General features: G+C 32.3%; 2 protein-coding genes, 1 long non-coding RNA gene and 1 pseudogene across 5 annotated transcripts; 1 reads left to right on the forward strand and 3 right to left on the reverse strand.

Moving 5' to 3' along the window:
- The first annotated feature begins 1,220 nt into the window (after positions 1-1,220).
- On the forward strand, positions 1,221-3,636 carry LOC11430600 (serpin-ZX-like; annotated as a pseudogene).
- Positions 3,637-10,270: 6,634 nt separating this feature from the next.
- LOC120579620 (uncharacterized) lies at positions 10,271-11,655 on the reverse strand. Its single transcript, XM_039832101.1, has 3 exons — positions 11,620-11,655; positions 10,866-11,369; positions 10,271-10,780 (listed from the first exon to the last, which is right to left on the reverse strand). The coding sequence occupies exons 1-3, from the start codon at positions 11,653-11,655 to the stop codon at positions 10,589-10,591; spliced, it is 732 nt and encodes a 243-aa protein (XP_039688035.1). The 3' UTR covers positions 10,271-10,588.
- LOC11434229 (uncharacterized) lies at positions 11,655-14,356 on the reverse strand. 3 transcript variants are annotated; one of them, XR_003010267.2, is made up of 5 exons: positions 14,231-14,356; positions 13,763-13,949; positions 12,270-12,445; positions 12,103-12,179; positions 11,655-11,943 (listed from the first exon to the last, which is right to left on the reverse strand). It is a non-coding gene; the product is annotated as an uncharacterized lncRNA (long non-coding RNA). The 3 variants fall into 3 exon arrangements; XR_003010265.2 differs by having other exon boundaries at positions 12,103-12,445; XR_005645308.1 differs by having other exon boundaries at positions 12,103-12,445; positions 13,763-13,964.
- A 2,633-nt stretch (positions 14,357-16,989) lies between these two features.
- LOC11432282 (GATA transcription factor 19) lies at positions 16,990-26,129 on the reverse strand. The gene is made up of 10 exons (XM_003602839.4): positions 25,729-26,129; positions 23,526-23,612; positions 23,298-23,431; positions 20,433-20,543; positions 20,228-20,339; positions 18,905-18,964; positions 18,217-18,282; positions 18,059-18,133; positions 17,877-17,957; positions 16,990-17,638 (listed from the first exon to the last, which is right to left on the reverse strand). The coding sequence occupies exons 1-10, from the start codon at positions 25,990-25,992 to the stop codon at positions 17,549-17,551; spliced, it is 1,080 nt and encodes a 359-aa protein (XP_003602887.2). The 5' UTR covers positions 25,993-26,129; the 3' UTR covers positions 16,990-17,548.
- Positions 26,130-27,991: the final 1,862 nt, after the last annotated feature.

The following is a 27,991-nucleotide window of genomic DNA, read 5'->3' on the forward strand; positions in this document are numbered from 1 at the left end:
CATAATTTAATTAAGGGAAACGTTAAAGAGTGCTCTTGGGGCATTGGATAAGAGAATAAAAATAGAAATATTATATTGGAAAATGATGAAAAAGTGATGAATTTAAATTTTTAAAAGTCAAAATATTGTTGAATTCAATGTAAACATACTACTTTTGGTTTCCTTAATTAAAATAATTTATAGTTTTCGCCAGACTTTACTTTCGATGGAACTCCAGACGACTATGACACTTTACCTTGAGAACCGGTGGGTTATAATAACACATACACAAAAGAAGACATTTGACTAAATAGGAAAAATTTGTATACGAGTGAGTGTTAGAGACATAAGATTTTTCTCACAAGAGAATATAATACATTAAAGACTAAATTATATTTTTATCCCCTATTTTTATTTTAGGTTTTAATTTGCTCTTTATTTTTTGGTTTTAAAAGAGTCTTTATTTTGTAAAGCTACTTCATTATGGTTCACTCTATTTAAAATGTGTCGTGGAGATGATCATATCGATATAGTCCTTTCCTCCTAAGGCTTTGTTTGGGGGTTTTGAGGGAAGGGGGCGGAAAGGCTTTGGGTGGTGGGAAATACATGAAAAAATGGAGAAATTTTTCACATTTTTTGAAATAGTAGTTTTTTAGATTTTTTAGATAATGATAAATGATCTAAAAAAATATTTCTAAAGAAATATTTCTCCCTATTTTTTTAACATTTTTCTAAAGAAATAGTAGTTTTTTAGATAATGATAAATTATCCAAACCAGCAATAGATAAACATTTTTCTCCCTATTTTTTTAAAGAAATATTTCTATTGATTTGAAAAACACATTCGTAGCAATTATGGAGCCTACAACTCGTTGTTAACGCTTTCTTCCTCCTGATAGCATGTCAAGCAAATAAAAATAAAATTTAAAATATTGATAGAGACTAAAAACATATTTAACCTCTTAAAAAATCATTAACTTTTTTGGAATAAAAAATATATTTGAAAGATCGTTACTTATCAAAAAAAGGGAGATACTATTTTTTGTATAAAAGTAGAATAAAATAATAAAATATTGCATCGATTGTTCACAAAAATAAAATAAAATTGCATCGATTATAAATTCAACTTAGGTCGTCTTATTATGTCTTCCTAGGTCTTCTTTATTTTTATTTCTTGTACTAAGCAGTCATTCAAAGTTTATTGTATTTTGCGATCGCACTTCATTCGATCACCGCAAAACAATGTCAAAACGTAAAAGAAACGATTTCGTTGGTGATAAATCAAGCAGCAACAAAACTGAGGATGTTTCTCTCAAAACAGTAATGAATTCCATCCGTAAATCAAGCACCAAACAAACAAATGTTTCCCTACATATAGCCAAACATCTGTTCTCCAAGTTAGAACAATAGTGTTTTCTCCACTCTCGCTCCAAGTTATTCTCAGCATCATTGCTGCTGGTGCTGAGGGTCCAACACAACAGCAGCTTATCCACTTCCTCCAATTTGAATCCACCGACCATCTCAACTCTTTTGCCTCTCGGCTCGTTACTGTCGTCCTCCAAGACGCTGCTCCTGCTGGCGGGACTTGCCTCTCTGTTGCCAATGGTGTGTTGGTTGATCAAACACTTTCTCTTCAACCTTCCTTCCAACAAATTGTGTCTAACGATTTTAAAGCCACTCTGGTTTATGTTGATTTCCGGAAGAAGGTATGAATGTTGTTTTTTATTTTCCGTTAATAAACTAACTAACTATCAATCTATCGTACAAACAAATAATAGTTTTATTATATTTACCAGCCGAAAGATAAACACCATTGCAATTTCCTAACCTAATTTAGAGTAAAAGTTATTTGTTTCGTAATTCATCCAAGCAAATATTTATTTCGTAATCTCTGAAGTATCACAGTGTGTGGTTCAACATCCACCATTTTTACTTGAATTTTTTACACGTCATTTCTAGATGTACCACAGAATTGAATGCCATACTAAGGGCAAACCTAGCTTACTTCTAGTCCCTAATGACCTAAACACTGCAAAAATGCTAAAGAAATCTCGAGGAAACAACACCAACCAACCTAACCACCTAAAAATTGTATACCTCACCCAAGAAGAGAAATCACAGGTGACAAACACATCGCTAGATGTAGCCTCAGAATAGTAACTGTTTATTTCAACACAAAGTAAGATCTTGGCATCCTAACGGTTAGAATATATTTGGGTGTTGTTGTGTACAAGTGTGAGTTATATGTCCCACATCGGATAAAAGAAAAAAAGGTTGAACACCTTATAAGTAAGAGGACGCATAAACTCATGGCCTTAAAGTTTTTGGTAAGAGTGTGGTGTCTCTCTTACTTATAGGGTTGTTCTAACTTCGATGTGGACGGTCCCCTGACTTGCCCAGTGACCCAACATTGGAGATATGAATTGCTTTGCATTTTGATTGTACAAATTCATGACTTTGGTCATTATTAAAGTTAAACTTATTAAAACAATTCCATGTATTTGACCAACCATTATGTCATTCAAATGCATCAGCCTAGATTTCTTAGCCTTTCATTCTTATGTAGCATCAATAAGAAATAGTATGGCAAAGTTCTTCCTGCTGCTATGGTTGTTCAAAAAGATTGAATTGAAATCAGCTAGCGGATGGGGGCTAGAGTTATTTTTTATTTTTTTATTTTTTGCTCAAGAGTTTTTTTTTTAATACAATAAACAAAAGATATATAAAATTAAGGGTAATGATATTTGTACAACCATTTAGGGACAACCTTTTTTCTCTCTCTTTTTATTGGTCAATAGAGAGAGAGAGAGAGAGAGAGAGAGAGAGAGAGAGAGAGAGAGAGAGAGAGAGAGAGAGAGAGAGAGAGAGAGAGAGAGAAGAGAGAAGAGAGAAGAGAGAGAGAGTAAGAAGATAATGTAAGTATGAGAGATAAAATTGTTCAAAATTTATTACAAAATGATTGTGCAAATATTATTTCTCTAAAATTAAATAACAATATTATTTGTACAAGAACATAAACCAAAATAGTATTTTTACAAAAAAAAAAAAAAAAAAAAAAAAAAGTAGAACTAATTGTATGTATATTTTTTTTATTGGCCAAGTGACAATCACATACTCAAATATACACACACAAAGAGGTAAATTTGTGAAATACTTGTGAAAAGTATTTCAACTGATCCATTTGCTTAGCTAATTTTATATTTGATATGGTTTTATAAAGGTTGATTAAGTAATTAAAAAAGTGAATTTATGGGCTGAAAAAGAGACAAATGGCCTTATTAATGAATTTCTTTATCGAGGGTCGGTCAACAAATTAACCAGACTCATCTTTGCTAACGCATTGTATTTTAAAGGAGCATGGAAAAATAAGTTTCATGCTTCGAGGACACAAAACTATAATTTTTACCTTCTAAATGGTAGCTCAGTCAAGGTTCCCTTCATGACCAGCGAGAAGAGGCAGTTTATCCGCGTTTTCGATGGTTTCAAAGTACTTCGTCTTCCTTATGAGCAAGGAGAAGATAAGCGTCAATTCTCTATGTATATTTTTCTTCCAAAAGCAAAAGATGGTTTGCAAAGTTTAGTTGAGAAGGTAGCTTCTGAATCTGAGTTACTACACCACAAGCTTCAAATTCCAAAAGTTGAAGTCGGTGAATTTTAGAAATCCAAAATTCAAATTTTCATTTGGGTTTGAAGTTTCTCGTATGTTGCAAGAGCTAGAAGTAAGTTTACCTTTCCATCATGGGGGTTTGACAAATTGTTGGAACATATGTGGAAATTGAGTAATTGACTAAACACAAATTCCCACAATGGGTAGAACTAGTGTGGGTGAGGATTTCCTGCTGTAATATTTACACGCAGTTGCACGCTGTAGCTGTTCTACACCGTCTGATCTGAAGTGAACGGTTAAGATCTGACATTGTGTAAAATTGTTGAAATCTGTGCTGTGAATTGGAACCGTCAGATCATGGATTGATGGCTGAGATTTGCTACTGCGGCAAACTGTGTGAATTTGCTACAGCAGCAAATCCTGATCCGAACTAGTGTAGTGTGAATTGAAAAAATTGGAAGTCTCACATCGGATAGATCACACATTAGTAGTGTTTATATAGTGGGGGGTGTACCTCAAATTAATGGGGGTACATAATTATGTGATCGAAAATAAGCACTAGAGAAAAAATATATATTGATATATATTTTATTATTTGGAAATGATAAATTAAATAATTAATTTAATCATTATTAGAAAGTGTTTTCTTAGTCCCCAAATTTTGCTAAGAAAAAATATATTTTGGAACGCAATCTAAAATATTTTAGTACATGATTTGAAATATATTTTGATACTCAATAATATATTTATGTACTGAATAATAAATTTTTGTACTCAATAAGATATATTTTGAGACTCAATTTGAGATATTTTTGTATTAGATCTAATATGAGAATTACTTGCTCCTAAAGTTTCTCACTTATTACTTTGGAACTTTCTCTATAAATAGAGAGCTCACAATGTGCTTTCAATACACCGAAATTCACAGTTAATGTTTCCTGTGCTTTTCCTCTCTTCTCCCTCCTTGTACTTGTGTTGACAAGTTCTTCTCCTTTTTTCTACTCCTTTCTGTCCCTTCGGAATTAAGAGTGTTCTTAAGACCATAGTCCATCGTCGGTTTACTATCCTTTCGGAAATAAGAATGGTCTTAAGAGCATAGTCCCTTCAATTATTTATGTCTCTTTAGAATAAATAATATTTTAAGATCATGGTCCATTTTCGGTATAATAAAGATGATCTTAAATATATATTCTTCTTCAATTCTTGGAGAAGTTGGATGTTAGAATGGTAGCAATATCATATATGAGTGGTCATAGTACCATAATTGGAGAAGTTAAAATTAGAATGGTGGTAACACCATATTTGAGTGGTCTCAACACCATAATAGAATAGTAACAATACCATATTGGTTTCTGGGCTGTTTTATCCTGAAGGCACACGGTTGTTAGTCTACCTTGCACAATTTCGGGTAGTGCTGTGATTTGTCTTAAAGAAAACGACATGGTCGTGACTCAACCCGGTAGGACTTCAAGAAGACTCAACATGGTAATATTTTTGATGATGATTTTGACTTTATTAAAAAGGTACGCTTCTGAAAACAAATAGTAATTTCCACCAAGTTTTCATTTTAGATCATTTGCTTTATGTAATTTTGTTGTTATTGTAACTTCAGCTCTCTTCTCTAGTCCTTGTTGAGGAGAGTGCAACAACGACTAGAGTGCAACAATGATCATTTGCTTTAGATCATTTGCTTTATATATGAGTGGTCATAGTACCATAGTTGGAGAAGTTAAAATTAGAATGGTGGTAACACCATATTTGAGTGGTCTCAACACCATAATAGGATGGTAACAATACCATATTGGTTTCTGGGTTGTTTTATCCTGGAGGCACACGGTTGTTAGTCTACCCTGCACAATTTCGGGTAGTGCTGTGATTTGTCTTAAAGAAAGCGACATGGTCGTAACTCAATCCGGTAGGACTTCAAGAAGACTCAACATGATAATATTTTCGGTGGTGATTTTGACTTTATTAAAAAGGTACGCTTCTGAAAACAAATAGTAATTTCCACCAAGTTTTCATTTTAGATCATTTGCTTTATGTAATTTTGTTGTTATTGTAACTTCAGCTCTCTTCTCTAGTCCTTGTGTTGAGGAGAGTGCGGTTAGGTAGTTTATAATTCGTTTTGCCTTCTTAAAACAAACAAAAAAAAGACTCAACCTAAACCTAAAAATAAACATAAGAATGTATTTGTTTGTGTTTGTAATTTAAAGAGAGGTAAAATAAAAGTTATTTTGTTACAAGGTAATGGGTTCGGGATGGGATACCGTTGAAATATGATGTGCATGTCAAGAATATTAAAAAGATATAGAATCACTCTTGTTAAGTTATAATTTCTAGAATACTTAAGTAAACTAATCTAGAATATACCTCGACATCTATAAATAGCAAGGATTTGATCTCAAAGAAATTATCACAGTTATGCAATCGCACAACATTTCATTAACATGAACCCAAATGCTCAAGGAAGAACATCAAATAACACATTCACAAACAATATTTGGCACTTCCGACTGGAACTGCAGAGCTTCAACACCCAAGTTGGTAATCACTAATCACCACTCATCTGGCTGTTACAATCATTCATAACTTGTAAGCCTGCAGCGAAATTGGAAGTTGAAATTTTTTAAAACAAACAACCAAATGCATTTAAATGATTAGTTAATTAGGTTACTTAATTCGTTGCGAAAGTAGTGAGTGAAATTAATACTAGTTCAATTTTCAAAAATAAATTTGAGGCCAAAAAAAAAAGTAAAATGAATCATATATCATGCAACCTAGACAGACTCTTTCATTTGCTTTTACAACGACTGAATCTTTGAATAACTTCTTTTTTTTAGTAAGCAAAATATATTAAAAAAACACTTAACCAAGCAAAAGATGTGCGAAGAATAGATCAAAGTATACAACAACACTTTGAATAACTTCCACATACATGCAACACTTAGTATCTATGGTTATACCCAGGGCCGGCCCATAGCCCGTCGAGGCTGGGCGACGACACCGGGCCTCCAATTTTTTGGGGTCCAAAATATTTATTTTTATATGTAAGACACGAAAATAATGATTATATATCTATTAAAAGCAAATTTATTCAATCTGTACAGCTTGCTTTAGTGGTGTGATCATTTTTTGTTGAGTGTGAGGTCATGTGTTCAAGACCCACCAAAGTGTGATTTTTAATTTATTTTTTTTAAATAACTTATTTATTTTTTTGGGGCCCAGATTTTTTTTTTTGCATCCTTTATAAAATTAAAACCGGACCTATGAATTTGTTAAGACGGCCCTAGTTATACATAGTTAAATTGACAAGTGTTCCACTTGATATGCAAAGGGTTTTTGCATCCCTCACAATACAATTGCAAATGACAAAACTATACAACTTGTTAAATATTTTTCGTGCTTTACTAATGGAAGGGACCTTTTTGTTTTTCCTTCGGACAAAGAGATATCAGCGAACAAGCTTCGTGGTCTACCTTCCAACCCATGAAGAAACAATCAGACTAAAGTGTTTCAAAGACACTATTGCAAGAGTTTGGGATTTTTATACTTTTAAGCATGTCTAACATTTATAGTTTTCAATAATAACAGATTTGATGCCATTTATCACTTACTCTTGCACATACTCAACAATTATTAAATATCAAGGTCCACTCAACTATTGATCATGCACTTCCAACAATTTTATAGCTAAAGTCGTTAGAAAAACTTGTTTAGTGTCATATAAGAAAATAGTTACTGTTAGCATTGAGGGTTTATTTTAACGTTAGAGATTATTTTGACTAATAAAATACACAATTATAAACTATTTTGATATATTGAAAGACTATTAAGATTACTGATTACATGTTTAGGGACGAAAAGAATATTTGCCAAAAAAATTAGGTAGATAGACAAAAATGATAATAAACATTATGGTCTCCACAGATGAACTCTAGTCACGATGTTAGACATAACAATTCTGGTTTTTTTTTTATTAGTTGAGTTGGGACTTGTTGTGTTGACTAATAAAATTAATATTATTGTTGAGAATGTTCAAGCTTACAAAATGTATGTTTGCATATGAATTTTCAAGTTTCAAATCTATATTTTATCAAAAAAAAAATTATATATTTGTTTTTCTGTGAGCTCTGAGTCCTCAAATTTACGGTCCTTCACGCATACTTGTATATAAATATTAGATTTAAACCTTGAATATTCATATGCAATTGGACCAAAAAGACTCAAATAATGTAAAAGTAAAAACATAATAAGAGATAGGTTCCGTATAAATTGGACCTGTAAAAAAGTTGGTCCATAATAGACCTATTTTTTTCATGGTTAGATTATAGCACTCCACCAAAATTTATCATGTCCTATAAATATTTTAACCCACATCAACTTTATCTCTCTTTTGCAAACTCTATCAAACTGGGAAAAAACTCTACAGAAGCTTATATTTTGGTTATCATAATCAGATTTCAACTGGATTCTCAATTGGATTGGACATAATTTTTAATATTAATTTTGGCACTTTTTTTGCAAAATATTTTCTTAAATTATAAAAACAGTTAAAAATTCCACTTGTTTATACACACACAAAAAAAAAAAAAAAAAAAAAAACCAGAAAAATCAGTAGTGGAAACAACATGGAACTTGCAGTTTTCTATTTGAGTATCAATTCAAATGTACTCCATTCAATCTAACTTAATTTTTAAGAAAAAGGAGAGGAATCATCAAAGAAACTTCTTGAACTCGGCTTTCAAAGATTGAAAAAAATTCCATTTCACGGTTGTGCACTAGTTCCTTTCAAAGCTTTGGTAATTTCCTTCTCCCTATGTGCCAGAGCAGGCAAAGAAATCATGTAGAAACGTTACATTATTGTCCTCCGAGAGGAATAATCCATAAAAAAGTTCTTGTGAATGTGCTTAAGATCAGTTTCAATCAATGACCATAATAATTATGTGATTTAGCTATATATTGGTATGACTACTTATTTGAAACCATCACCATTTCAATGGAACTGCAGGGGAGTTGTTGAATAGTATTGATATAAAAATGAAAAAAGTACCAAGAGAGAGAAAGAGCAATGAAGGATAGAGTTGGTGATGGCTTAGATAGGGTGTGGGTAGAGTATGATAAGATTTGGTGGATTGTCTAATCTAAACATTAAAAAAATTGGTCCATCATGGACAAATTTTTCAACTGGTCCAAGCTAAATACCACCTAAGAGATATAGCATTGCTCTATTTTGAATGTCTACTAATATAATTGTGATTTTTCTTGTATCATCAATGAATGATACTTTTGTAAAGTAATTCATAATTTCTCTTTTTTTATACGACATTAATTATATTTCTTAATTCGTGTATTGTCGAAATGACAAACAATTTGGGACGGATAGAGTACACAACACATTGTGGATGATTTGGGTTGGTGTATTGGTTCCACATGTCTATTTTATACTACCTTCATGCCTTCGATCTCTTCAGACAGTTCTAATTACCTTCCCTACATGTTGTATTATTGAGCAGGCAATGATTACACATCTATCATCTATGCTTACAAGTCAATAATCAGCTTATGTCATATTAACAGCCATCAGATATCATGAGTACAACATAACATTCTCTTCTCATCATCACTTAAGCAGAAATCATGAAATAAGGCAAAGTTGGAATAATACTATAATTTAGACTATATAGTCATGTTTCTATTAATTTTCAATAATAAAGTAAACCAGAGCATCCTGATTAATTAGTAATGACATTTAAGTACATAGAAGAAAATGGGAACATGAGGGGAGAATGGGGTTTTGGGGAGAAAGTAAAAGGAAGAAAACATGATGGAAGCAAAGCAAGGGATCAAGTCAGAACCAGTAAAATGTCATCAAATGGGGATCTGGCTCAACATACCCAAGTTAACTCAAATAACAGATATTTATATTTAAACAAGAGGTTCCTCCTTTAATCTCTAAAATCCACCTAAGTTTAATCTCCAAAATTCATGCAGCGAGGCTTTGATCTAAATGAATTTAACAAAGTCAGACAATAAGACGACATTTCATTAAAACGAGGCCAAAAACTTAACAAAGATCATTAAATAACAAAAAATACATACATAAACAAAATTTGGCACTTCAATCTCCAGCACCAATATAACATTAGGCTTGAACGTCAAAGCTTCTAAAGCTGCATCCGACTAATACACGAATAGTATCCTACAAACGGACCATTGTCAATAACGCAGACTGACATTATAATGGATCACTAAATATCTTCTATTAAAAGTTTCAGGTATGTCCATACTTGCATCTGAAGGATTGTAAAGTTCCACCAGACTCCTGTAGGTCAAATATGGCTCATGTAAGAAGCAAGAAGTCAAATGAATCTTACAAAGAATAATATCGCCTACAGACTCTTGCATTTGCATTTATAGATATACCAGAAGCTTCATTTAAAGTCCATAAATAAAGTTAAGTGGGGAAACTTGAACTCAGGTGGAGCGCCGTTAAAATGGTGGCACTTTGAATACCAGAGTCATATAGATAACATTAAAAGCAAATTGTATGATCAGCAATAAGAATAAAATAGAAAACTATAGGTCAATTTGTGTAATTGTTTCAACAAACACTTATTGAAAAAGATAAAATTGGGATAATCATATATAGCTGACTGTGAAATTTGTAAAAAACTTTAAGCACAGATCAAAATGAATTTCTTAAATATTTCATAAGCTCCCTCCTTTGACTTAACTTTCTCGACGAATATCTATAATTATATAAGGACTTCTTTGTTCGTAAGATGCAAACTTACAATTTATGTAAAATTTATTTGTTTACCCAAGAGACTTGTAATTTATCCAATAATGACAAGTTAAGACCAGAATTCACGGAAGGTGAAACAGAGAAGGAAACGAAAAACAAACCAATTATAAATCTCTTGCTTTAAGAGTTTGCGTTGAGCAATCTACGAAATCAACTTCTGCTGATGGCGAATTTCGAAGCAAGAAGTCCAATATTCCATCAGGTATGAGTGAAGATGGTTCCAATCCTTCTACAAAATCTTTTCGTCTTTGACTTAACTTTCTGTAACTTGAATTCACACAGTGCCATGCGAATTTTATACAGAAGTGGTTCCATTACCACTTTCAATGACTTCAAGTTACCCAAGGAAAGTAGATTATAGTTCAACAGACTAGGAGATAAGGAAAGAACCTAGGCAATGAAGGGTGCAAATGGATTAGTCTAATGCTAGTCAATTAATTTTCAATAAAAATACCCTCAAAATATGCTAAGATACCTGAAGAGTATTGGTGGAGACCTTCAACGATTTCATATTAGCAAACTCTTGCAGCCAATTGAATAGAAACCTAGAAGGATCCTCCGAAAATGAAATTATTTCTGCATGAATCTCTACATGTTTAAGAGAAGAAACATTGTTTGCAGAGAGTTTCTGAAAAGGAGTACCGGAAAAAACAAACGTACAAAGACTTGGAGTACATAGATCAAATTTGTAGTAGCTGTAGAAGTGATTATATACAGTTAAATTAACAAGTGTCGTACTTGATACGCAAAGAGTATCTCCATGCAACACTTTACAATTGGAAATAAGCAAACTACTCAACCCGTTAAAGATTGAAAATGGCTCAGCCCGGTCATTATAGCCAACACAAAACACAAAATTCTCTAGTTGCAAGTTGGTTAATGACGGCAAATTAATAGATTTTGGGAACTGTGTTTCATAACCTTGACAGAGGTAAATAGAAAGCTTAAGATGTGTTAAAGTCTGACATGAAAACACGCACTAGTGCAGAAAACACTTTTTAAATCAGGTGAAAAAGACTTTTTAAATCGGTTCTGTATCCGATTTATAGGTGGCCGATTTAATAAGTGTTTCATTTTTAAGTCTGTCCTTTGACCCGATTTAAATTCTTTTTTATACATCAGGTAACCCGATTTAAAATCTTCCATTTTATATCTGGTCACCCGATTTAAAATCTAGTTTTTTTTTTATTAAAAAAAAATGATTTTCTTTTTTTTCTCCCATATTGAACATTACTGTGATGAAACAGAATCTTATACACAATCATTTAATATAAAATATTATCATAGAACTTTAATTTCATAGCAACTTGCAAATAAAATCATCCACAAAATCTAAACACTATCAATACTTCACACTTAACACAACAATTGATTTACACCTAGTCCAAGGACTTCAAATGAATCCAAGAATCGATGTTATTACATAATTTTGGCACAACTTAATAATTTAAAAGAAATTCTACAATGATATACCAAGATTAACTACCAGCAAATTTTCCATAACTCCTTTGCCCCCAGAAAAAAGTACAACCAAGAGGACTATATCAAGCACTCTACATCAACAAAAGCGTTAAATTAGTAAAGTCACTTTCAACAGAAACATGCAAGTAACCAAGGAAAATACTCACAGTAAGACGAACAACATGATAAAGAAAATATCCACATTGAATCTAGTCTATCAAAAGGCAGAAGACAAATAGTAAGTAAGTCACCTTCATTAGCTCTTCAAGCAGGCAAGGTGTTGTCACGAAAATCTGTCTGAAATCACTTGCTAAAGATGGAGATAGGGCTGCAAATGCACGAGTCAAACGAGCTTGATCTAACAGCTCCGTCTAAAAATAACACATTATTTGGCATAGAAATCCATACAAAAAGATACCTCTACTAGTACTGGATGCTCTTCCAAAACTTGGTCCGCTCTTGCTTAATGTACTTGAGGTCAAGATTCACACATCAACAATCCAAGGCAAAAGTATCCCACAAAGATTCCCCATCAAAATTCAGTAGGAATTGAGGGAGATCTATACCCATTTGAAATCCCTGCAATAAAATATTCTGCACACCCCATTCAGCATGTAAACTACCATAAATTGAGATTCATAGAACCTAAGGGAAAGTGAAGGAGAAATAGGGAATTCTAGAGAATCAGAGTTGAGATAGACTTGTATATTTTATTTAAATTGGTACAATAGTACAATGGTGTATAGTACGACTAGCTAATACAATTTATATTTTACGGATATATCTCAAGTTGTACAACTAGTTAAAACAAAATGAATGCAATACAACACTAAACTAATGAACAAACATGAAGATCAATCAATATTATAAAGAAAGCAATAATTCCCAATATGAGCTATAAAAGTCTAGCCATGGTAAATGCAAAGTAAAACAAAGCCATTAGTCTCAATCCCAAAGTTTAATGCAATGCGATTTTTATTCTCCTCTTTCATTTCCAAGATAACAACAAGGGTATACTAATACTACTTGTGGAGTTGTAGTAGACAATACTCATTAATTCATTCATTCATAGCAGCAATAAGTGTTTTTCGTACTAGGATCCATTCAATTTAGTAATCATGACACAAACATTCAGAACTAATTAGAGTTACAATTGTAATAGAAAAATTTGCAATTTTATAATCAGCTTTCACGCAATAGCTAAATCACGCATTTTTTGCATTGAGACCAAACAACTTATAGTTCAAAAATTAACAGGTTCAAAAATTAACTCGCAAACGGTTCAAAATATAACTAATCAAGAAAAATCCAGATTTTGTTATTTTTTAATTAAATTCAGTCCTTAAGCTCTCAGTGAGTGGTACTTCATACTTTCAGTACACGCAAACCAAATTGAATAAAATAAAAACTTACTCCAAAACCATTTTTCCAAAATAAAATCATCATTATCAAGTTAATAGAATAATGCTAAAAAATAATACTACTTGTCACAATATTTTCTTTAGGATAATCCTGGCAATAAAAATGATAATAGAAAAGACAAGCTTACTACTTGTTCAACAAAATTTTCTTTAGGATAATCATGGCGATATTTTCTCATCTGGTGTACCAAGGGTTCAAAAAATATGTAGACAGATAACAAGCAAACAAGTGCTGTCAAAGTTTCATGTCACGTGTAAATGTGTTGTGATAATGAAGTAAATATCCAATTGACTTTAGTAATAATAAACTCTTCAAGTTATGCAACTCAAACCTATTCAGCCATTATACAACCCACCGACCATATATCAGTTGCTTTGGTGAATCTTTTAGTGCCCAACACAAGTTTAGAGGCTCTACACATAATTAAAAACCAGAATATAGAAAATTTAGGTGATAATCAAATGTATACAACATGGTAATGATACTCACCTATACCAATGTAACCATAACAGAAGTATATTGCTTGAGAGTTCTTCAATACTGCCTTGACATTCCAAAGTTACATATTTTCAACTGCCCTGCTTTTAATAGTCATATTCACCTTCTTTCATGCTTCAATTTCCCTAGTCTTCGTAAGTAACCTCTTCATCAACATCAGATCTAGTGATTGTGCCACCTGAACAACCATAAACTTCCGAAATTTTAACAAATGAGAACAAATTCGGATTTTGGGTTCATGAGTAATAGGGTTTGGATGAAAAATGGAAAGAAAATGCAACTTGGAGATGAAATCAGAAAATTAACAAGTGAAATTTGAAACTAACAACGTTTTTCATATGTAATACCAATCACTTCAAATGTTTGAGAGATTTGAAATTAGGTTTTAAGTTTAGGAATCCATGAACCCTAATACTCATGAGAAATGAGAGACAAGAGAAAAGAAAGAAGGAAACTCACCACGGAGATGGATAGAACCATGACGGCGACAATGGAACAGCACAACGTGACTTGGACGGTGCAGAACATTGTGGTCGCGAGAGAGTGGTCGCGAGAGAGAAAGAGATGGGCTTCAGATTGATTCGAGAGAGAGAAGGCATAGAGTAAAGTTATCATAGAATAAAATTTCTTTTATTTACCAAATTGCCACCGTGTTTCTTTTTAGTTTTATTTTATTTTAATTAAAATACTTTTTAAGTTAGATGGCCCGATTTAAAATTTTTTGTACTCAATATGCTCATCACAATGACTGTTTTTAAATCAGGTGGATAGCCACCCATTTAAAATCTCTGATTTAATAAGTGTTTTTTGTACTAGTGACGCTAAGCGGAATGTTCCCGATGTCACCGCTGGACATTGTGTGAAAGAGCATAATTCACAATTCTGTCGATTATGTGAGGCTTTAAGCAACCGTTTTTAGGCTTAAAATCAAGAGCCTGCAGCGATATAGAGGAATCACGAAGAGATAAATTTTAGAGACAAATTTTATGAATATGTTGTAAGTTCGAATTCGAAAATCATCAGCATGAAATATAAGAGAAGGAATACGTTTCCAGAAAAGTGAAATACCTGGCTTGAAGAAATACTTGAAAAGTTAAATTTTTGGATTGAGGTTGGAAACAATTCTTAGCAGGGAAGAAAATGCCGCGTTTTTTTATTTTTTTTGTCAAGAAAATGCCGCTTTTTTTATTTTTGTTACATAAAGCTATAAAATCAAGAGTAAAGCCCTATTTTAGTCCATAAAGAAAATTTATAAAAAAAAATTACAAAAACAAAATTTATAAATATTTTACGTATACCAGTGAAAAAAAATTATTTTCACTAATATGATAAGGGTTTTTGAGTTACATTACCTTTGTTTTTGAACAAAAATAATGTTGTTAGAAAAGGTGTTCAAAACTGAACCAATCCAATAGAAAAACCGCAAAACGAACCAATCCAAATCAAAATCGCATTTGGTTCGGATGTATTCGGATCAATATTTTACTCAACCGCATGGTTTGGTTTGGTTTGCGGTTTTGATTTTACTAACCAAACCGCAATATAAGAAAAATACTAATTAAATATATATCATTTGGACCAATACTCAAAGAGGCTCAATGAAAACTTTAATAAAATGACATATTTTTTTTCTCTTGTTAAGTTTCTTGTTTGTTTTTTCTTTTAAAAATGTATTTATGTACTACTTAAACTCTTAAAGAATGATAAAAAAAAAATTAGTCTTTTTTATTTCTTAAAAAATATGATTACTTTTTATTTTCGTTTAAATTTGGTCTACGTAGTTGAGAACACTGTTTGATGAAAATAAAATTGTAATGTTGGATGAAATTTAAAACATTGTTGAAAATATGTTGAATTTTGGCTTTTTAATTTGATTTTAATGTTAGAAAAAAAAAAAATGATTGTCTAAAAAAACCGCACCAACCGATCCAATTCAAACCGCATTGGTCTGGTTTGGTTTGGTTTTAAAAGTCAACCGAACCAAACCAAACCGCATACTTATTCATCTTGCGGTTTGAATGACCTTTAACCTCCAAACCGCACCGCGAACACCCTTAGAAAGAATCGATGGATATAGGATTGTGAAATGAAACACAAATATCATGAAAATAAATTATTTTTTAAAATACTTGATTTTAAACTAATAACACTAAATAAATAGTTGGATTCATATCCGCTGTCAAATCATTCAATGACATGTTATTCTTTATATTTAATTATTTTAATTTTAAAGCAAATTTAAATTTTGAATTATTTTTACCTAGAGAGTACGGTATCCAACAAATGTCAAGGTACCAAAGAATGTTTGCCTTAGACAATGACCCTCTCTTAAATTTCCAATCATTTGATTAAAAATTATTATCATCATACAAACATTCCAGCTCCGGAGAAATTAAATTTCTTTCTTTGGACAGCTTGCCATGATGATATTCCTAGAAAGATAATTTTTACATAAGGGATGTATGTCTCCGGCCGATGTCTGCACTAGATGCAACTCAGCCAACAAAGATGTTTTCCACTGCTTGCAGGATTGGGCATTCCCTAGGAAGCTTTGGTTAGCCATCGGATTCAACAGCATAAACTTCTTCTTGAAGCATCAACCTTCCCTAGTGTTGGCTTTTCGAATGTCCTTCATGTTGAGCTTCTAGCTTTATATCATGGGTTGATGATAGCTTTTCGAATGTCCTTCATGTTGGCATCATTATTTGGCTATTATCGAACCACCTCTTGGAGTCATCCCTCTTTTACAGACTGATGCTAGCCAAGAGCTAGTAGCAAGGCGTTAGTTCTTTCCAGTATTTTTGCCTTCTTTTTTTCCTTTTCTTCTTTGTTTACCAAAACAATAACACTTTTATTGTTGAACACTTAAGCAATAAAAAAAAGGAATCATGACCACTTACAAAACATTAGATCAGGGTACAAGTATTAAATGCTGACAATGAATAACACTCGCTCAAAGTAGGAAAACTATTAAGCTCAAAAATAAAATAAAAAATAAAAGAATTAAATAATGTGCATTTTTAAAATAATTAAATGATGTGTAATTTTGAGTTTGTGATTGCCCAAATAAAATTTAGGTGGGGTTGTGACCAACTAGGTATTTCTCTGTAATAGTAGTACCATATGACGGTGAGAACACAAATCTTTTCGTGGCAACGGAATGGCAAAGATAGCTTTGTATGGAATAAAATAGATAAGGAAAAAAGAAGGAAGAAAAGGAAGAAAAAAAAACTAGAGTTTATTTATATGAACATGTACATTTACATGTGTCTGAAATAAGTCTATTTGTAAGAAGTATCCAAATGCTCCCACTAAGAGTCCAGCATCACAAGCCTAAACTTCAGCACACCACCAAACACCGATATTCAAACTAGGGGTCCATCCCTTGGATGGCATAGCACATCACCAAAGTTTTACCTCTAAATTTCAGGTAGCAAGGCATTGATCGCAATGAAACTATCGAAGTCAAGCAATTATACATCATTGTATTAACACGATCCCAAACACTCAAGGAAGATTATCAAATAATATATACACAGACAATATTTGACACTTCCTCCATCATCAATATTGCAGAATAATGTTGGGCTTGAAGATCAGAGCTTCTCCACCCTTGATAGGATTACCACTTCATTTCGCTGTTACATACAGTCATAAACTACTTTCACAATTGTCTAATATCATTGCTTCTAGAGCTGCATCCCATATCTACATGAAGAATATCCAACGAATGGACTGTTGTCTAAAACACCCACATAATGAATTACTTGGTACCTTCTAATCAAAGTTTCCAGGAATGTCAATATCTGTATCTGAAGGATTAGACATTCCTGCATCTGAAGGATTAGAAAGCTCGACCACGGGTTCCTGTAGGTCAAATAAGCCTCATGTAAGAAGAAACTCAAATGCATCTTATAGAAAATTATGTTAGTTTAACAACAAAACTCTTGCGTTTATAAGTGTACTGGAAGCTCCATTTCAAGTTTCATCGGCAAAGTTCAAGTGGGGCTACTTGAACTCGGATGGAGCACCAGCATAGTTGTGCGAACTGTGAATACGACTCATTTAGATAAACATTATAAAACAAGCTGCATAATAGGAATACCTGCTCATCATCATTTTCCGAAGAATGATAAATTACCAATGGCAGTGTTTTTGTTAGGTGTTCTGCAGATTCAGACAATTCCTGAACAAATACCCATTTGTCAATACCAGAGAAAAGATGTCTGAACCCCCAAATTGAATTAAAAGAATAAAGAAAAAGAAGAACAAATTAACTACAACTACCTCATCACCAGGGTTTGATGCATGATCATTCAAAACTTCAGCACCAACAGTCTTGGAAGGTTCTTCAGAAATACCCTGAACACACCATAAAGTTTTATGCAAATAGAACTACAATTGCAAGTCTAAGAATGAATCTGCAATATTTGAAAGAGTTTTACTTGTTCATTTTCAATGACAGAGAATTCCCCTTCAAGAACAGTTGGCTTGACATCAACAGGAGGGTCCTGCAAATATCATTCAAGTTGATAGGGTATTTTAGGACTGGTGTAATTAATTTGATAAAAGAATTTGAGCCACAAAGGTAAGGCTGTTAAAAAATAAACTGGTTTGTTTTGAAATTCTTTTTGAAAGAAAAAAAAAAAAAAGTTGTAATATTAAGGATAGAAATAACTTAAACCCAAGTTTTCTAACCTTCACTGTGATACCTTATTTCATGGGATTTTGACATGTGATCTATGACTTCGTTAATAAAAGGAAGTGACTGAATTGTGATTAGTTAGTATGTCAATAACTTGACTTGTGACTAAAGAATCTAAGATACTTATCTTATCTCACTCCAACTTGTATTATTTTCTCTTATCTCTAATAAGTTTGATTCTTTTTACAGAGTAAATTTTATTTCTATTCTCTAACCCATTGATAAGATATTATGTTTCCTTTCCTATCTAAAAGCAACTAAGATACTGTTGACCCAATAGTTTGTAATGAATATATCACCAAACCCATTTGATTTCAAACTGGTTATTAAAAATTGGAGGTATGCATAGCTGATCGCGCTTAGCATTTGAAATTGGCTTAATAAAGAAATACATCTTGAGAAAACATTAGAAGATTTATTTTACATACCGGACGACTTTGCTCAACAGAAATATTTCTTCCACCCTTACTGAGATCTCTGAGTGTCCCCTATCAGAGTTAAGAAGCAGACTTAGTAAGATGAATATATTTGCAAGATGAGCACAATAAAAGATATCGAGAATGCAACAAACAAGTATGGGAATCAGAAATACAAAGTAATGAGGAAACATGAATGATGAGACCAACATGTCATATAGTCAGAATACAACATCTAATTCACCACCGGGCGTAAGGGCATTAACTATAAAGCCCCAGGCAGCTCCCATGCCAGGGACTAGGGGTGGGCAAATAATTTGAAAACCCAGCACAATTTGTGAAAAACCCAAACCAGCCCATATGACATAAAAAATGGTAAACCAGTTTACCATTTCACTTAATTGGTTTAGAACCGGTTTACCCCTTCTCCCAAATCAGAACGGCACACCTCTCTGTCTCATTCGTAAACCGCTTATCTCAAATCTCATATCGCAATGCAGCGCGCTTCTGGTAAATAGCTTTTAATCTTGAATCACTTCCGGTTAATCACTTTCCATCTCAGACTCGAATCGCTTCTGGCTTTCAATCTCGAATCGCTTCTGCTTAATCAAATCTCTCAATCTTGAATCGCTTCTGGTTAATCAATTCTCTCAATCTTGAATCGCTTATGGTAAATCGCTGCATTCAGCCTCCAATTGCAACACAACATAACTCACTTCTTCTCCCAGTTTTTTTTTCGATTACAAAAGTAAACAGATTTAAGTAAATAAGCCTTTTTTCTTTCAAAAAAATGAAGTAAGCCTTTTTCATATCACTGTATCTCTTCGATCTCATATCAATCGATATTAATAATGGTTTAAGTAAATAATTCAGTTTATATTGCAAACCAGTTCTGAACTGGTTTCAAACTGGTTTTGATCCATATCTGAACTGGAGTTGTAAAAAAAACTGGTTTTTATTAAAATAGGTTTAAAAACCGAACAGGACCATAAATATGGTTTAGTTTGGTTTGGTTTTTAAACCACACCACTACCAGGGACCATTGTCTCAGCTGTAAACAATAAAAATGGCACCATGAAAGATAGTGAATGACAATGATTTAGTAGAGTTTGACAGAATAATAGCAAAAGTTAAAGAAAGAAATCCAAAAGTTGTTGATAATCTATAGCAAATGATTTACATATATAAGAAAAAGTAATGCACATCAGATATTCATTAGACTTGTGCAGCCAACTCCAGCTACTGGAAAAGACTTGTGTTGTTGTACTTCAAATGAAGTACAAAAGTTGAACCAAGCGTTTCATCGAAACCATACTTGTTATCAAAATGACTAACCTTGTTGGCCCACATGAGGCCGCATGCATTACATAACGTTCTTGGTCCAGCTGGTCCGCGGCGCATTGCAGGAGTATTATTTTCATTGACTCCACAATGTTGACATCTACGTCTGGAATACAAGAAAAATAAAGATTTCGATTAATTATATTTTCACAAATCTCTCTCACATACACCCACACAAGAACCACTGTTTAAAACTCACAGAGATTCAGGATTAGGACTGCCATCTTGACCAGCACCCTGTGCTGAATTCCAGCTAGAGGAACCAGGGCTTTGCTTCAAGGGTGCAAACTGCCCCTTTTCCCGATGCATCCTAGCAAGAAATAAGAGAGAATAAAAACATAACCAAATTCATAAGAAGAAATAAACACAAAAACTTCAAAAACAACTTAAAACCAGACAAAACCTTTTAAGGAGCCAATAATATTATACAACAAAATGTAATCAGTTACCATCAACAACAATCAATTATTATGTCCCTCACTCTTTACTTAACCAAATTCATAAGAAGAAATAAACACAAAAACTTCAAAAACAACTTAAAACCAGACAAAACCTTTAAAGGAGCCAATAATATTATACAACAAAATGTAATCAGTTACCATCAACAACAATCAATTATTATGTCCCTCACTCTTTACTTAACCAAATTCATAAGAAGAAATAAACACAAAAACTTCAAAAACAACTTAAAACCAGACAAAACCTTTAAAGGAGCCAATAATATTATACAACAAAATGTAATCAGTTACCATCAACAACAATCAATTATTATGTCCCTCACTCTTTACTTAAGTTGCTAAGAAATCTGCTCACTGATTAGCCTCTACTCAATAATAAGTCAAGTCTAAGATTTTATAGTGTCATAATTCAATATAAAACAAATCTATTCAGACCCAACATGAAACTTATTATATAATTTATTTGAAGTTTTCTTATTTGAAGCTGTTAATATTGATAAAATCTCAACTATACTACTTCATTGAAAAGTTTAGGGTTTAAATTTTCAATAATAATAAAATACTATCCCTTTTTGCAAGACTGCTTGGACAAGTGAGAAGAAAATCGAGTTTACTTTAAATTTGGTTATTAATAAAGACTAATCGGTTCGAAGCCAATCTCACCTGTGGTAAGACTTGATTGGGTAAATAAATACTACGCCATTTCAAAAGAAAAGAATTCTAAAACTTTAAATTAGTGTTTTAAAACCGGCTTGGTGATTGACTTGGTAAGGGTATTTGGCCATTGGTTGAACCACTTGATCATTTTTAACCACATAATTGAACTTGATGACTCGATTGCATCACCCGGTCTCTATAAAAAAAAAATCTTTGTATGAGCCAGATTAAGCCAGCTGACTTGGTCGCTAAAAATTTAAAACACTTATAAAATGACAATAAAAATAATTTTATAGACTTTAATTTAATAAAGAATGTATTTATGAGAGGCATGTATATTTATCAATAAAAAAAGGCAAGTATTAATTATATTTTGATGTTTAAAAATCATATCATTGAAGCCAAAAGAAAATCACATCTATATACGGCTATATCAATTAAAACTTAAAGCAACATGATAACATCAACAAGCAGCTGACTCAGTGGCAGAAAATTGCACTGTGGTAGTGTACTGCTGTATATTCGATTTTAGTGCAGGCCGCTTTCAGCATATTATCTTTTAAAAATAAAAGCACCAGCTAGTTTCCACTGAATCTGACCACACCAGTTACCGCCGGGTTACGGGAGTTTGACGGGTTTAACCAAACTTTGACAGGTTAAATTCACGAGCAGCCTAATATAGTGACTGGACCGGCCATGTGTCTGGCTCCCAGTTTTACCGGTCCTATTTCAAAAACTATACTTGAAACGGATAAAACTCTGTAGAGTTCAAGTATTTTGTATTGAAAAATATTTCTGTAATTGTAAACAGTGGAGTTTCAAAACTAACAAACACAAACTTTTACTATGACAAGACAATGTAATTGTTTAACAACATTTTCTCCATTTGCAAGAATAATAGGTCTATCCAGTTAGTCACAACAACCCTTTATTAGTAGGTTCATAGAATCATAGGTGTTAAGCATAACCGCTAATCACTAGAGCATAGTTTTAGATATTTTAATGAACAAGGACTCATTTTCTTGATCTCCTTATGGGTTAAAGCAAATTGCGTGTCCAAGGCCAGCACAATCAAATTGGAGGCCCTGTTCAAATGTTAAAAATGGACCCCTAATAAAAAAAAACATAGTTTTTAAAGAAAGACCTCCTCTATTTAAACTGTAAATAACATAAAAAAGAGTCATATTCTAATCGATAACATCAAAATACAACTTCAAGCTACCCTAGTATTATTTTTAAAAGCATATATGTGATTAACAATTTTATAATTATAATACATAATATATATATATATATATATTATTGTTATTATATAGTATATATAAGTGCTGTGAATAACAAATAATATCCAGCACTTCAGCTGAGTGGTAAATGCTTAAGGCTACTGAATGCCATGACCCCAGGTTCGACCCCCACTTTCCTTCTTTTTACGATTTATGTTATTAATAATTGTAAAAAGCTTTGCAAAAAAAAAAAAAGTATCCTGAGGGAATCGAACACGAGAGCATACGCATGCTAACAAACTACATTCGTTCCTTGGACCATAGCGACAGATTTGAAAATTTATGAGCATTAACAATATAAACTTATAACTATAATTTTGGGCCCTCAAGGCTGCACATGGTCAGGCTGGTCCTGTACGTGTCCCCACGAACTTCCTTTCGGAAGCTCTATTAAATTTGTTTATTTTCTCATATTCTCAAGGAGGATATAAATCAGAACTCTATATTTGTAATCGCAATCTTATCTGCTATAAGTATTCAGACACAACTACCCAATAGTGATGGAGTTGACATCTTGGCGAAGATAAAAATCATATAAATAACTTATTTATAAAAACAGAGAAACGTCTTATAAAAGCTTAGATAATTTCGCATGCACAAATTGTAGATCTAGAAATAAATCATCACTTTTTGGGATAATAGGGTAAAATACAAAATTTCATTTACCTTTCTGCCACCTCTTTTCTCACGGTGTATCTAATTTTCTTGTCAAAACATCTTTCTTTGCGTTTTTCACGGTACCTGACCAAGGAAGCTATTCTTCGTGAAAGATTTGGAAGCTTTCCAATACCGCCCATGCCCTAGAGATTGCAGGAACCAATTCACAAATGCAAGCATAAAAATACAATACAAGTTATTATAAAATTGTTCTTCTAAAGTCAATATATGATTTACCCTGTTATTCTGATCAAATGGCAGTTCAGCTGTAGGCATGCCTGGCTGCGCACCACTTCCTCCCAAAAACAGCAAAACAGCTTGCACCTGCAATGTAAAATCTTATCAGCAAGCATTCCCCAATAGCAAAACCTTCAATCATTGTCCTTTTGCCGGGTCAAGAAGTAAATGACAAATTTAAATACAGGACTTCAGTGTAATTTTGTTCCACATGCTACAAATATTTCTTCCATTCAATTAATCTGTGATTAGTGATCAGAAAAACAATTTACAATGGAAAACTGTGATTAGTTGGACCCACGCATTTTAGATATATTGTAAGCAACCTTACCTTGCAATTGCAAGAGGTCTGATTCCATGACTTCAATCTGTGACTTCCAAGTCATACAACAACTTTGACCGTTGTGTCAAGGTTCCCAAGATTTGCTAATAACTTACAAAATGTCGCTTAATTTTTAATATCAGAGGTTTGCTAACTATTTTGATTTTGATCATGGGCTCTAAATAAGCTTACAATTATATTAGTTCTGTAAAAGTAGGTTACTTTAAATCCTTAAAGAATTTGTGATGGAAACTTAATATACATAATAGTACACCTATGTTTTTGTAAATTACAGTTTATGAACTATGCAGAGAAATTAGGGTAGTTACGATATTCTTGTTTGACGGACGCAATCGAGTATAAGTGTGATGCGAAAGATGTAAAGCCTGAGCTATTCACCTATTCATATCGTTCGTAAGCCTTGCCAAACATCAATATTTCTTTTTTCCAAAACCCAAATCTATTATGTGTACAGCTTCCACCAAAATCCATAGAGCTTTTACGTCAACTTCTTCAAGTAGTTATCATCCAAACAGCCATTGATGACAATGAGATCCATAATCCCTATACTACCAAGCAAGACAATTAAAGTAGAAAGCTACGAAGCACGTACATAGATAGACACAAACACCAGATATGATATGGACATGGACACGTCGACTGAAGTAATAATGTCTAAAATACAAGCAGGACACTTTGTACATGTGTGTGTATGTGTGTGTTTAGTGCTTGCACGTGTGTCTGCCTATAAAAGTGATATTTTCAATGCAGAGAGACGGAAACCTTACAACTCTACAAAACATCAAAACTCTTTTCTGGTTCATAGTTGCTACTCATGTCTTACCTATCTTTCCTTTTGAGTTTAAGAATAATCAGTTTAAAAATAGGCAAGCAACTCACGTGTCAAGCAGATGATTACTGCATTTGACATTACAACCTTTACACCACAACAGTCCCATTGTTACACCGTCTTTGTTTATGAATAAAATAGATAATCACCGCGCTTATAAGCATTATATTTTACTATGCTATGAAGTCCTAACGAAGGAAGTTAAAATCGAGATTTTACGCTAATCGAAAGATTATACAAAACTCATAAACTCAATTATATGCATATAAATTCATATACATGCATATCAAATTGCATAAGACAAATTAAACCTTAAATCACAGTTGAAATAATTATGTAAATTTAAATTCATTAGCAAGAGAGTTTGAAGTCATTTGGAAATGAAACAAGAAAAGGACAAGGGAGAAGAAGAATTTTTTTGAAACAGACACAAAGCATAATCGCTAAGACACAAAAAGAGTGATGTGTGTACTATTAATCGCTAAGGGCAATCATAATCGCAAAATCATAAGATTTTACGATTCAAATCGAGATTCCACCGATTCTTCGAAAATAAGATTACACGTGTACTCTCAATCACTTAATCACACAGAGGGCAAGTATAGTCGCAGAATCATAAGATTTTATGATTCAAATCGGAATTTTAACTACCATGATCCCAACAACAATCTAATAAATAACAACGCATATGTCAAGATTTGAAACACTTGTGCTCCAAATCCAAAATCCATGTCTTACGCGTACCCGTTACAATACATGTACCCGATACCTATTGATTACTACTCGCGGGTACTTTTTTGAATTTGAATATATTCATTTCCTAGTTTTCAGTCTATAAACAACATTTAATAGACCATAATTTTCTTGATTATAACTGAAATTTGATTTATTATATCCGTATACATACATGCAAAATAGGTGTTAAGTTGAACTAAAGTATAGTTATGAATTATTACATGAACAAAACTAAAATTGAAAATAAGAAGAACAATTGGCATAATAATAGTTGAAAGTGATGAAGATTAATTTACCTTCTGATGTGTGACATCGGGGAAGACATAAACCTCGCCTTCAAAAGAAAGAGTGAGTTCACCAATACGAGTTGCAGCTGCAGCTGCAGTTGCAGTTGCAGGAATTGAAGTACCTTCAACGTTCACTGAATTTCCATTTGATTCTTCATCCAATTCATCCATGGTATCATCACCATCATCAGTGTAGTCCTCATCGTCGTCGTCGTCGTCATCAATAGCTGGAATTGTTGCAGGATCCTCAGATGGAAGAGGTTGTTCCGCCATAGGATGATAGAGTTGAAATGAAACCCTAGTTTTGAAGATTGCTATCAATTTTCGAAGGAACTCAGAACGACACTCAAATTTTTTATTCGGCGTCAGGGACTCTGAATTTTGTCTGTGCCTCTTCTTCTCTTGTTTTTTTTTTTTTTTTTTTTTTTTTACTTTTAATTTTAATATTAGTCCTTTGTTTCTTCTTGTTCATGCACGATAAAGACGTTTTTTTTTTCTTCATTTGCTACTTGTTTTTATTTTCACTCTATTATCTTGATTTTTTAAGTCCAAACTTAGGGGTGTGTTGAATTAGGATTTTAAAAGACAATTTTACATAAAAAAAAAGTCTTGTGGATTTTAAAATATTGTGCAAGATTTTAATAACTTTTAAGATTTTAAAAGATTTGTATTATGAGATTTTATAAGATTTTAAAAGACTATCAGAATTTCAAAGGATTTATATCAATAAACCAATTGTGTTTTTTTCTAAATGCTTAATGAGATGTTTTTTTATTTTTTCCAAAACTGTATTACACCATGATATTCATTTCTAACTTATAACAGACTTTCAAGCCGTCTTAATGGCTCTAGACCCGGAATCATCTTAAAAGGAAATTAAAAAATAGCTCAAGTCTTTTTGAGTGACTTGAGTACTCATTTTGCAGGACCATTTGAGTATGATATTAATATTGGTGTGATTGAATGTGTTCCAGAGTGTTTTTTAGTTAGTTAAAAACATATAACCATAATTGATTTGAACAACTTGGTGTACGATCATTCAATCTTATCTTGGCGATACATTCCAATTCATGTTTTTTAGTTAGTTAAATAAGCTTAACGGTATTTACTGCTGATGAAGAGCTTGGATTTATGTTTGTAAAATTTTCGCCATCTGTTTATATGGTTTCTAGGCAAGGTGCTGTATGTAACTATCCTTGTATATAATAGATTATTGACAACAACATAAATCCATTTAATGTTGAAACATATCATAATGTTGAACGAGAATGAAATTTTACGAGGATGAAATTAACACGTAGCTGGAACTATATTAACTGAAAATTTTCTACACCTAAAGCAATATCATTTTGTTCACGTGGAAATGTTATTCATGGGCCATGGGAATGAGAATATAATTTTACGATAATAATGTTATGTGCACCTGGAAACTAATGAGAAAATGATTCTTGTTGGACAAAAAAGAAAATTGTGGGAGTCTCACAAAGTCTCATAAATTTTTGTGAGATTGTTGAATGAGCATTTTGTTCACATTTTTAATCAAAAAGTCTCACAAAATACGTTGCATAAAAGAATCCATTAAAATCTATCAATTTTTGAATACCGAATGAGATTTTATAAGTTGTGAGAAATCCTAATTGAATACCAACGGATTTCGTTGTATTGAAAAAAATGTCATGATTGTCTTAATTGAATACCACAAGATTTATTTATATTTTATAGAAGTCTTGATTGAATACTACGTACAAGACTTTTTTATAATCAAAAAGTCTTTTAAAATCCTTTAAAATCTCAATCCAATACACCCCTTTATATTTTATTGTATTGTGTCCTACAAATTGTATTATAAAATAATTGTTTAAATAACATTTTTCATTGAAAAAATACAATATCTTTGGCAAGTGAGTTAAACTTATGAAAACTATTTTTTTATTTTTTAACTGTCTAATTTTAGTCCTCATTTTTTATTTATCGACAAATCCTTTATTTTCACGGCAAATTTTATGGTACACCCAATAAATTTGGGTGTATCGGTACACCAAATCGTAAAATTAATAATAAATGAGTTGTTTTTTTGAAGAAAAATAATTATTTTCTATCATTGACAACTAAGATAATTAAATTTTATTTACCAAAAGCTTCGACGAAATAAAATTTAAATTTTAAGAATTTTTATTACTCATAACAATGAATATTGATTATTTTTTATGACAAAATATAAATTTTTTAATATGATCCTTATAAAGAATGAAATGATGGTTTTTCTTATGAA

Source organism: Medicago truncatula, chromosome 3 (genome assembly GCF_003473485.1).
Source record: "Medicago truncatula cultivar Jemalong A17 chromosome 3, MtrunA17r5.0-ANR, whole genome shotgun sequence".
NCBI lineage: Eukaryota > Viridiplantae > Streptophyta > Magnoliopsida > Fabales > Fabaceae > Medicago > Medicago truncatula.

Coding starts and splice junctions, on each gene's coding strand:
- LOC120579620 (XM_039832101.1), bottom strand. CDS start 11,655: ATGATTGTGTATAAGATTCTGTTTCATCACAGTAAT. Junction 11,370..11,619: donor TTCTGTTTCATCACAGTAAT/GTTCAATATGGG, acceptor TTTCTGCACTAG/TGCGTGTTTTCATGTCAGAC. Junction 10,781..10,865: donor TCTCCACCAATACTCTTCAG/GTATCTTAGCAT, acceptor TTCATTGCCTAG/GTTCTTTCCTTATCTCCTAG.
- LOC11432282 (XM_003602839.4), bottom strand. CDS start 25,992: ATGGCGGAACAACCTCTTCCATCTGAGGATCCTGCAACAATTCCAGCT. Junction 23,432..23,525: donor CATTTGATCAGAATAACAGG/GTAAATCATATA, acceptor TGCAATCTCTAG/GGCATGGGCGGTATTGGAAA. Junction 20,340..20,432: donor AGTCCTAATCCTGAATCTCT/GTGAGTTTTAAA, acceptor CTTGTATTCCAG/ACGTAGATGTCAACATTGTG.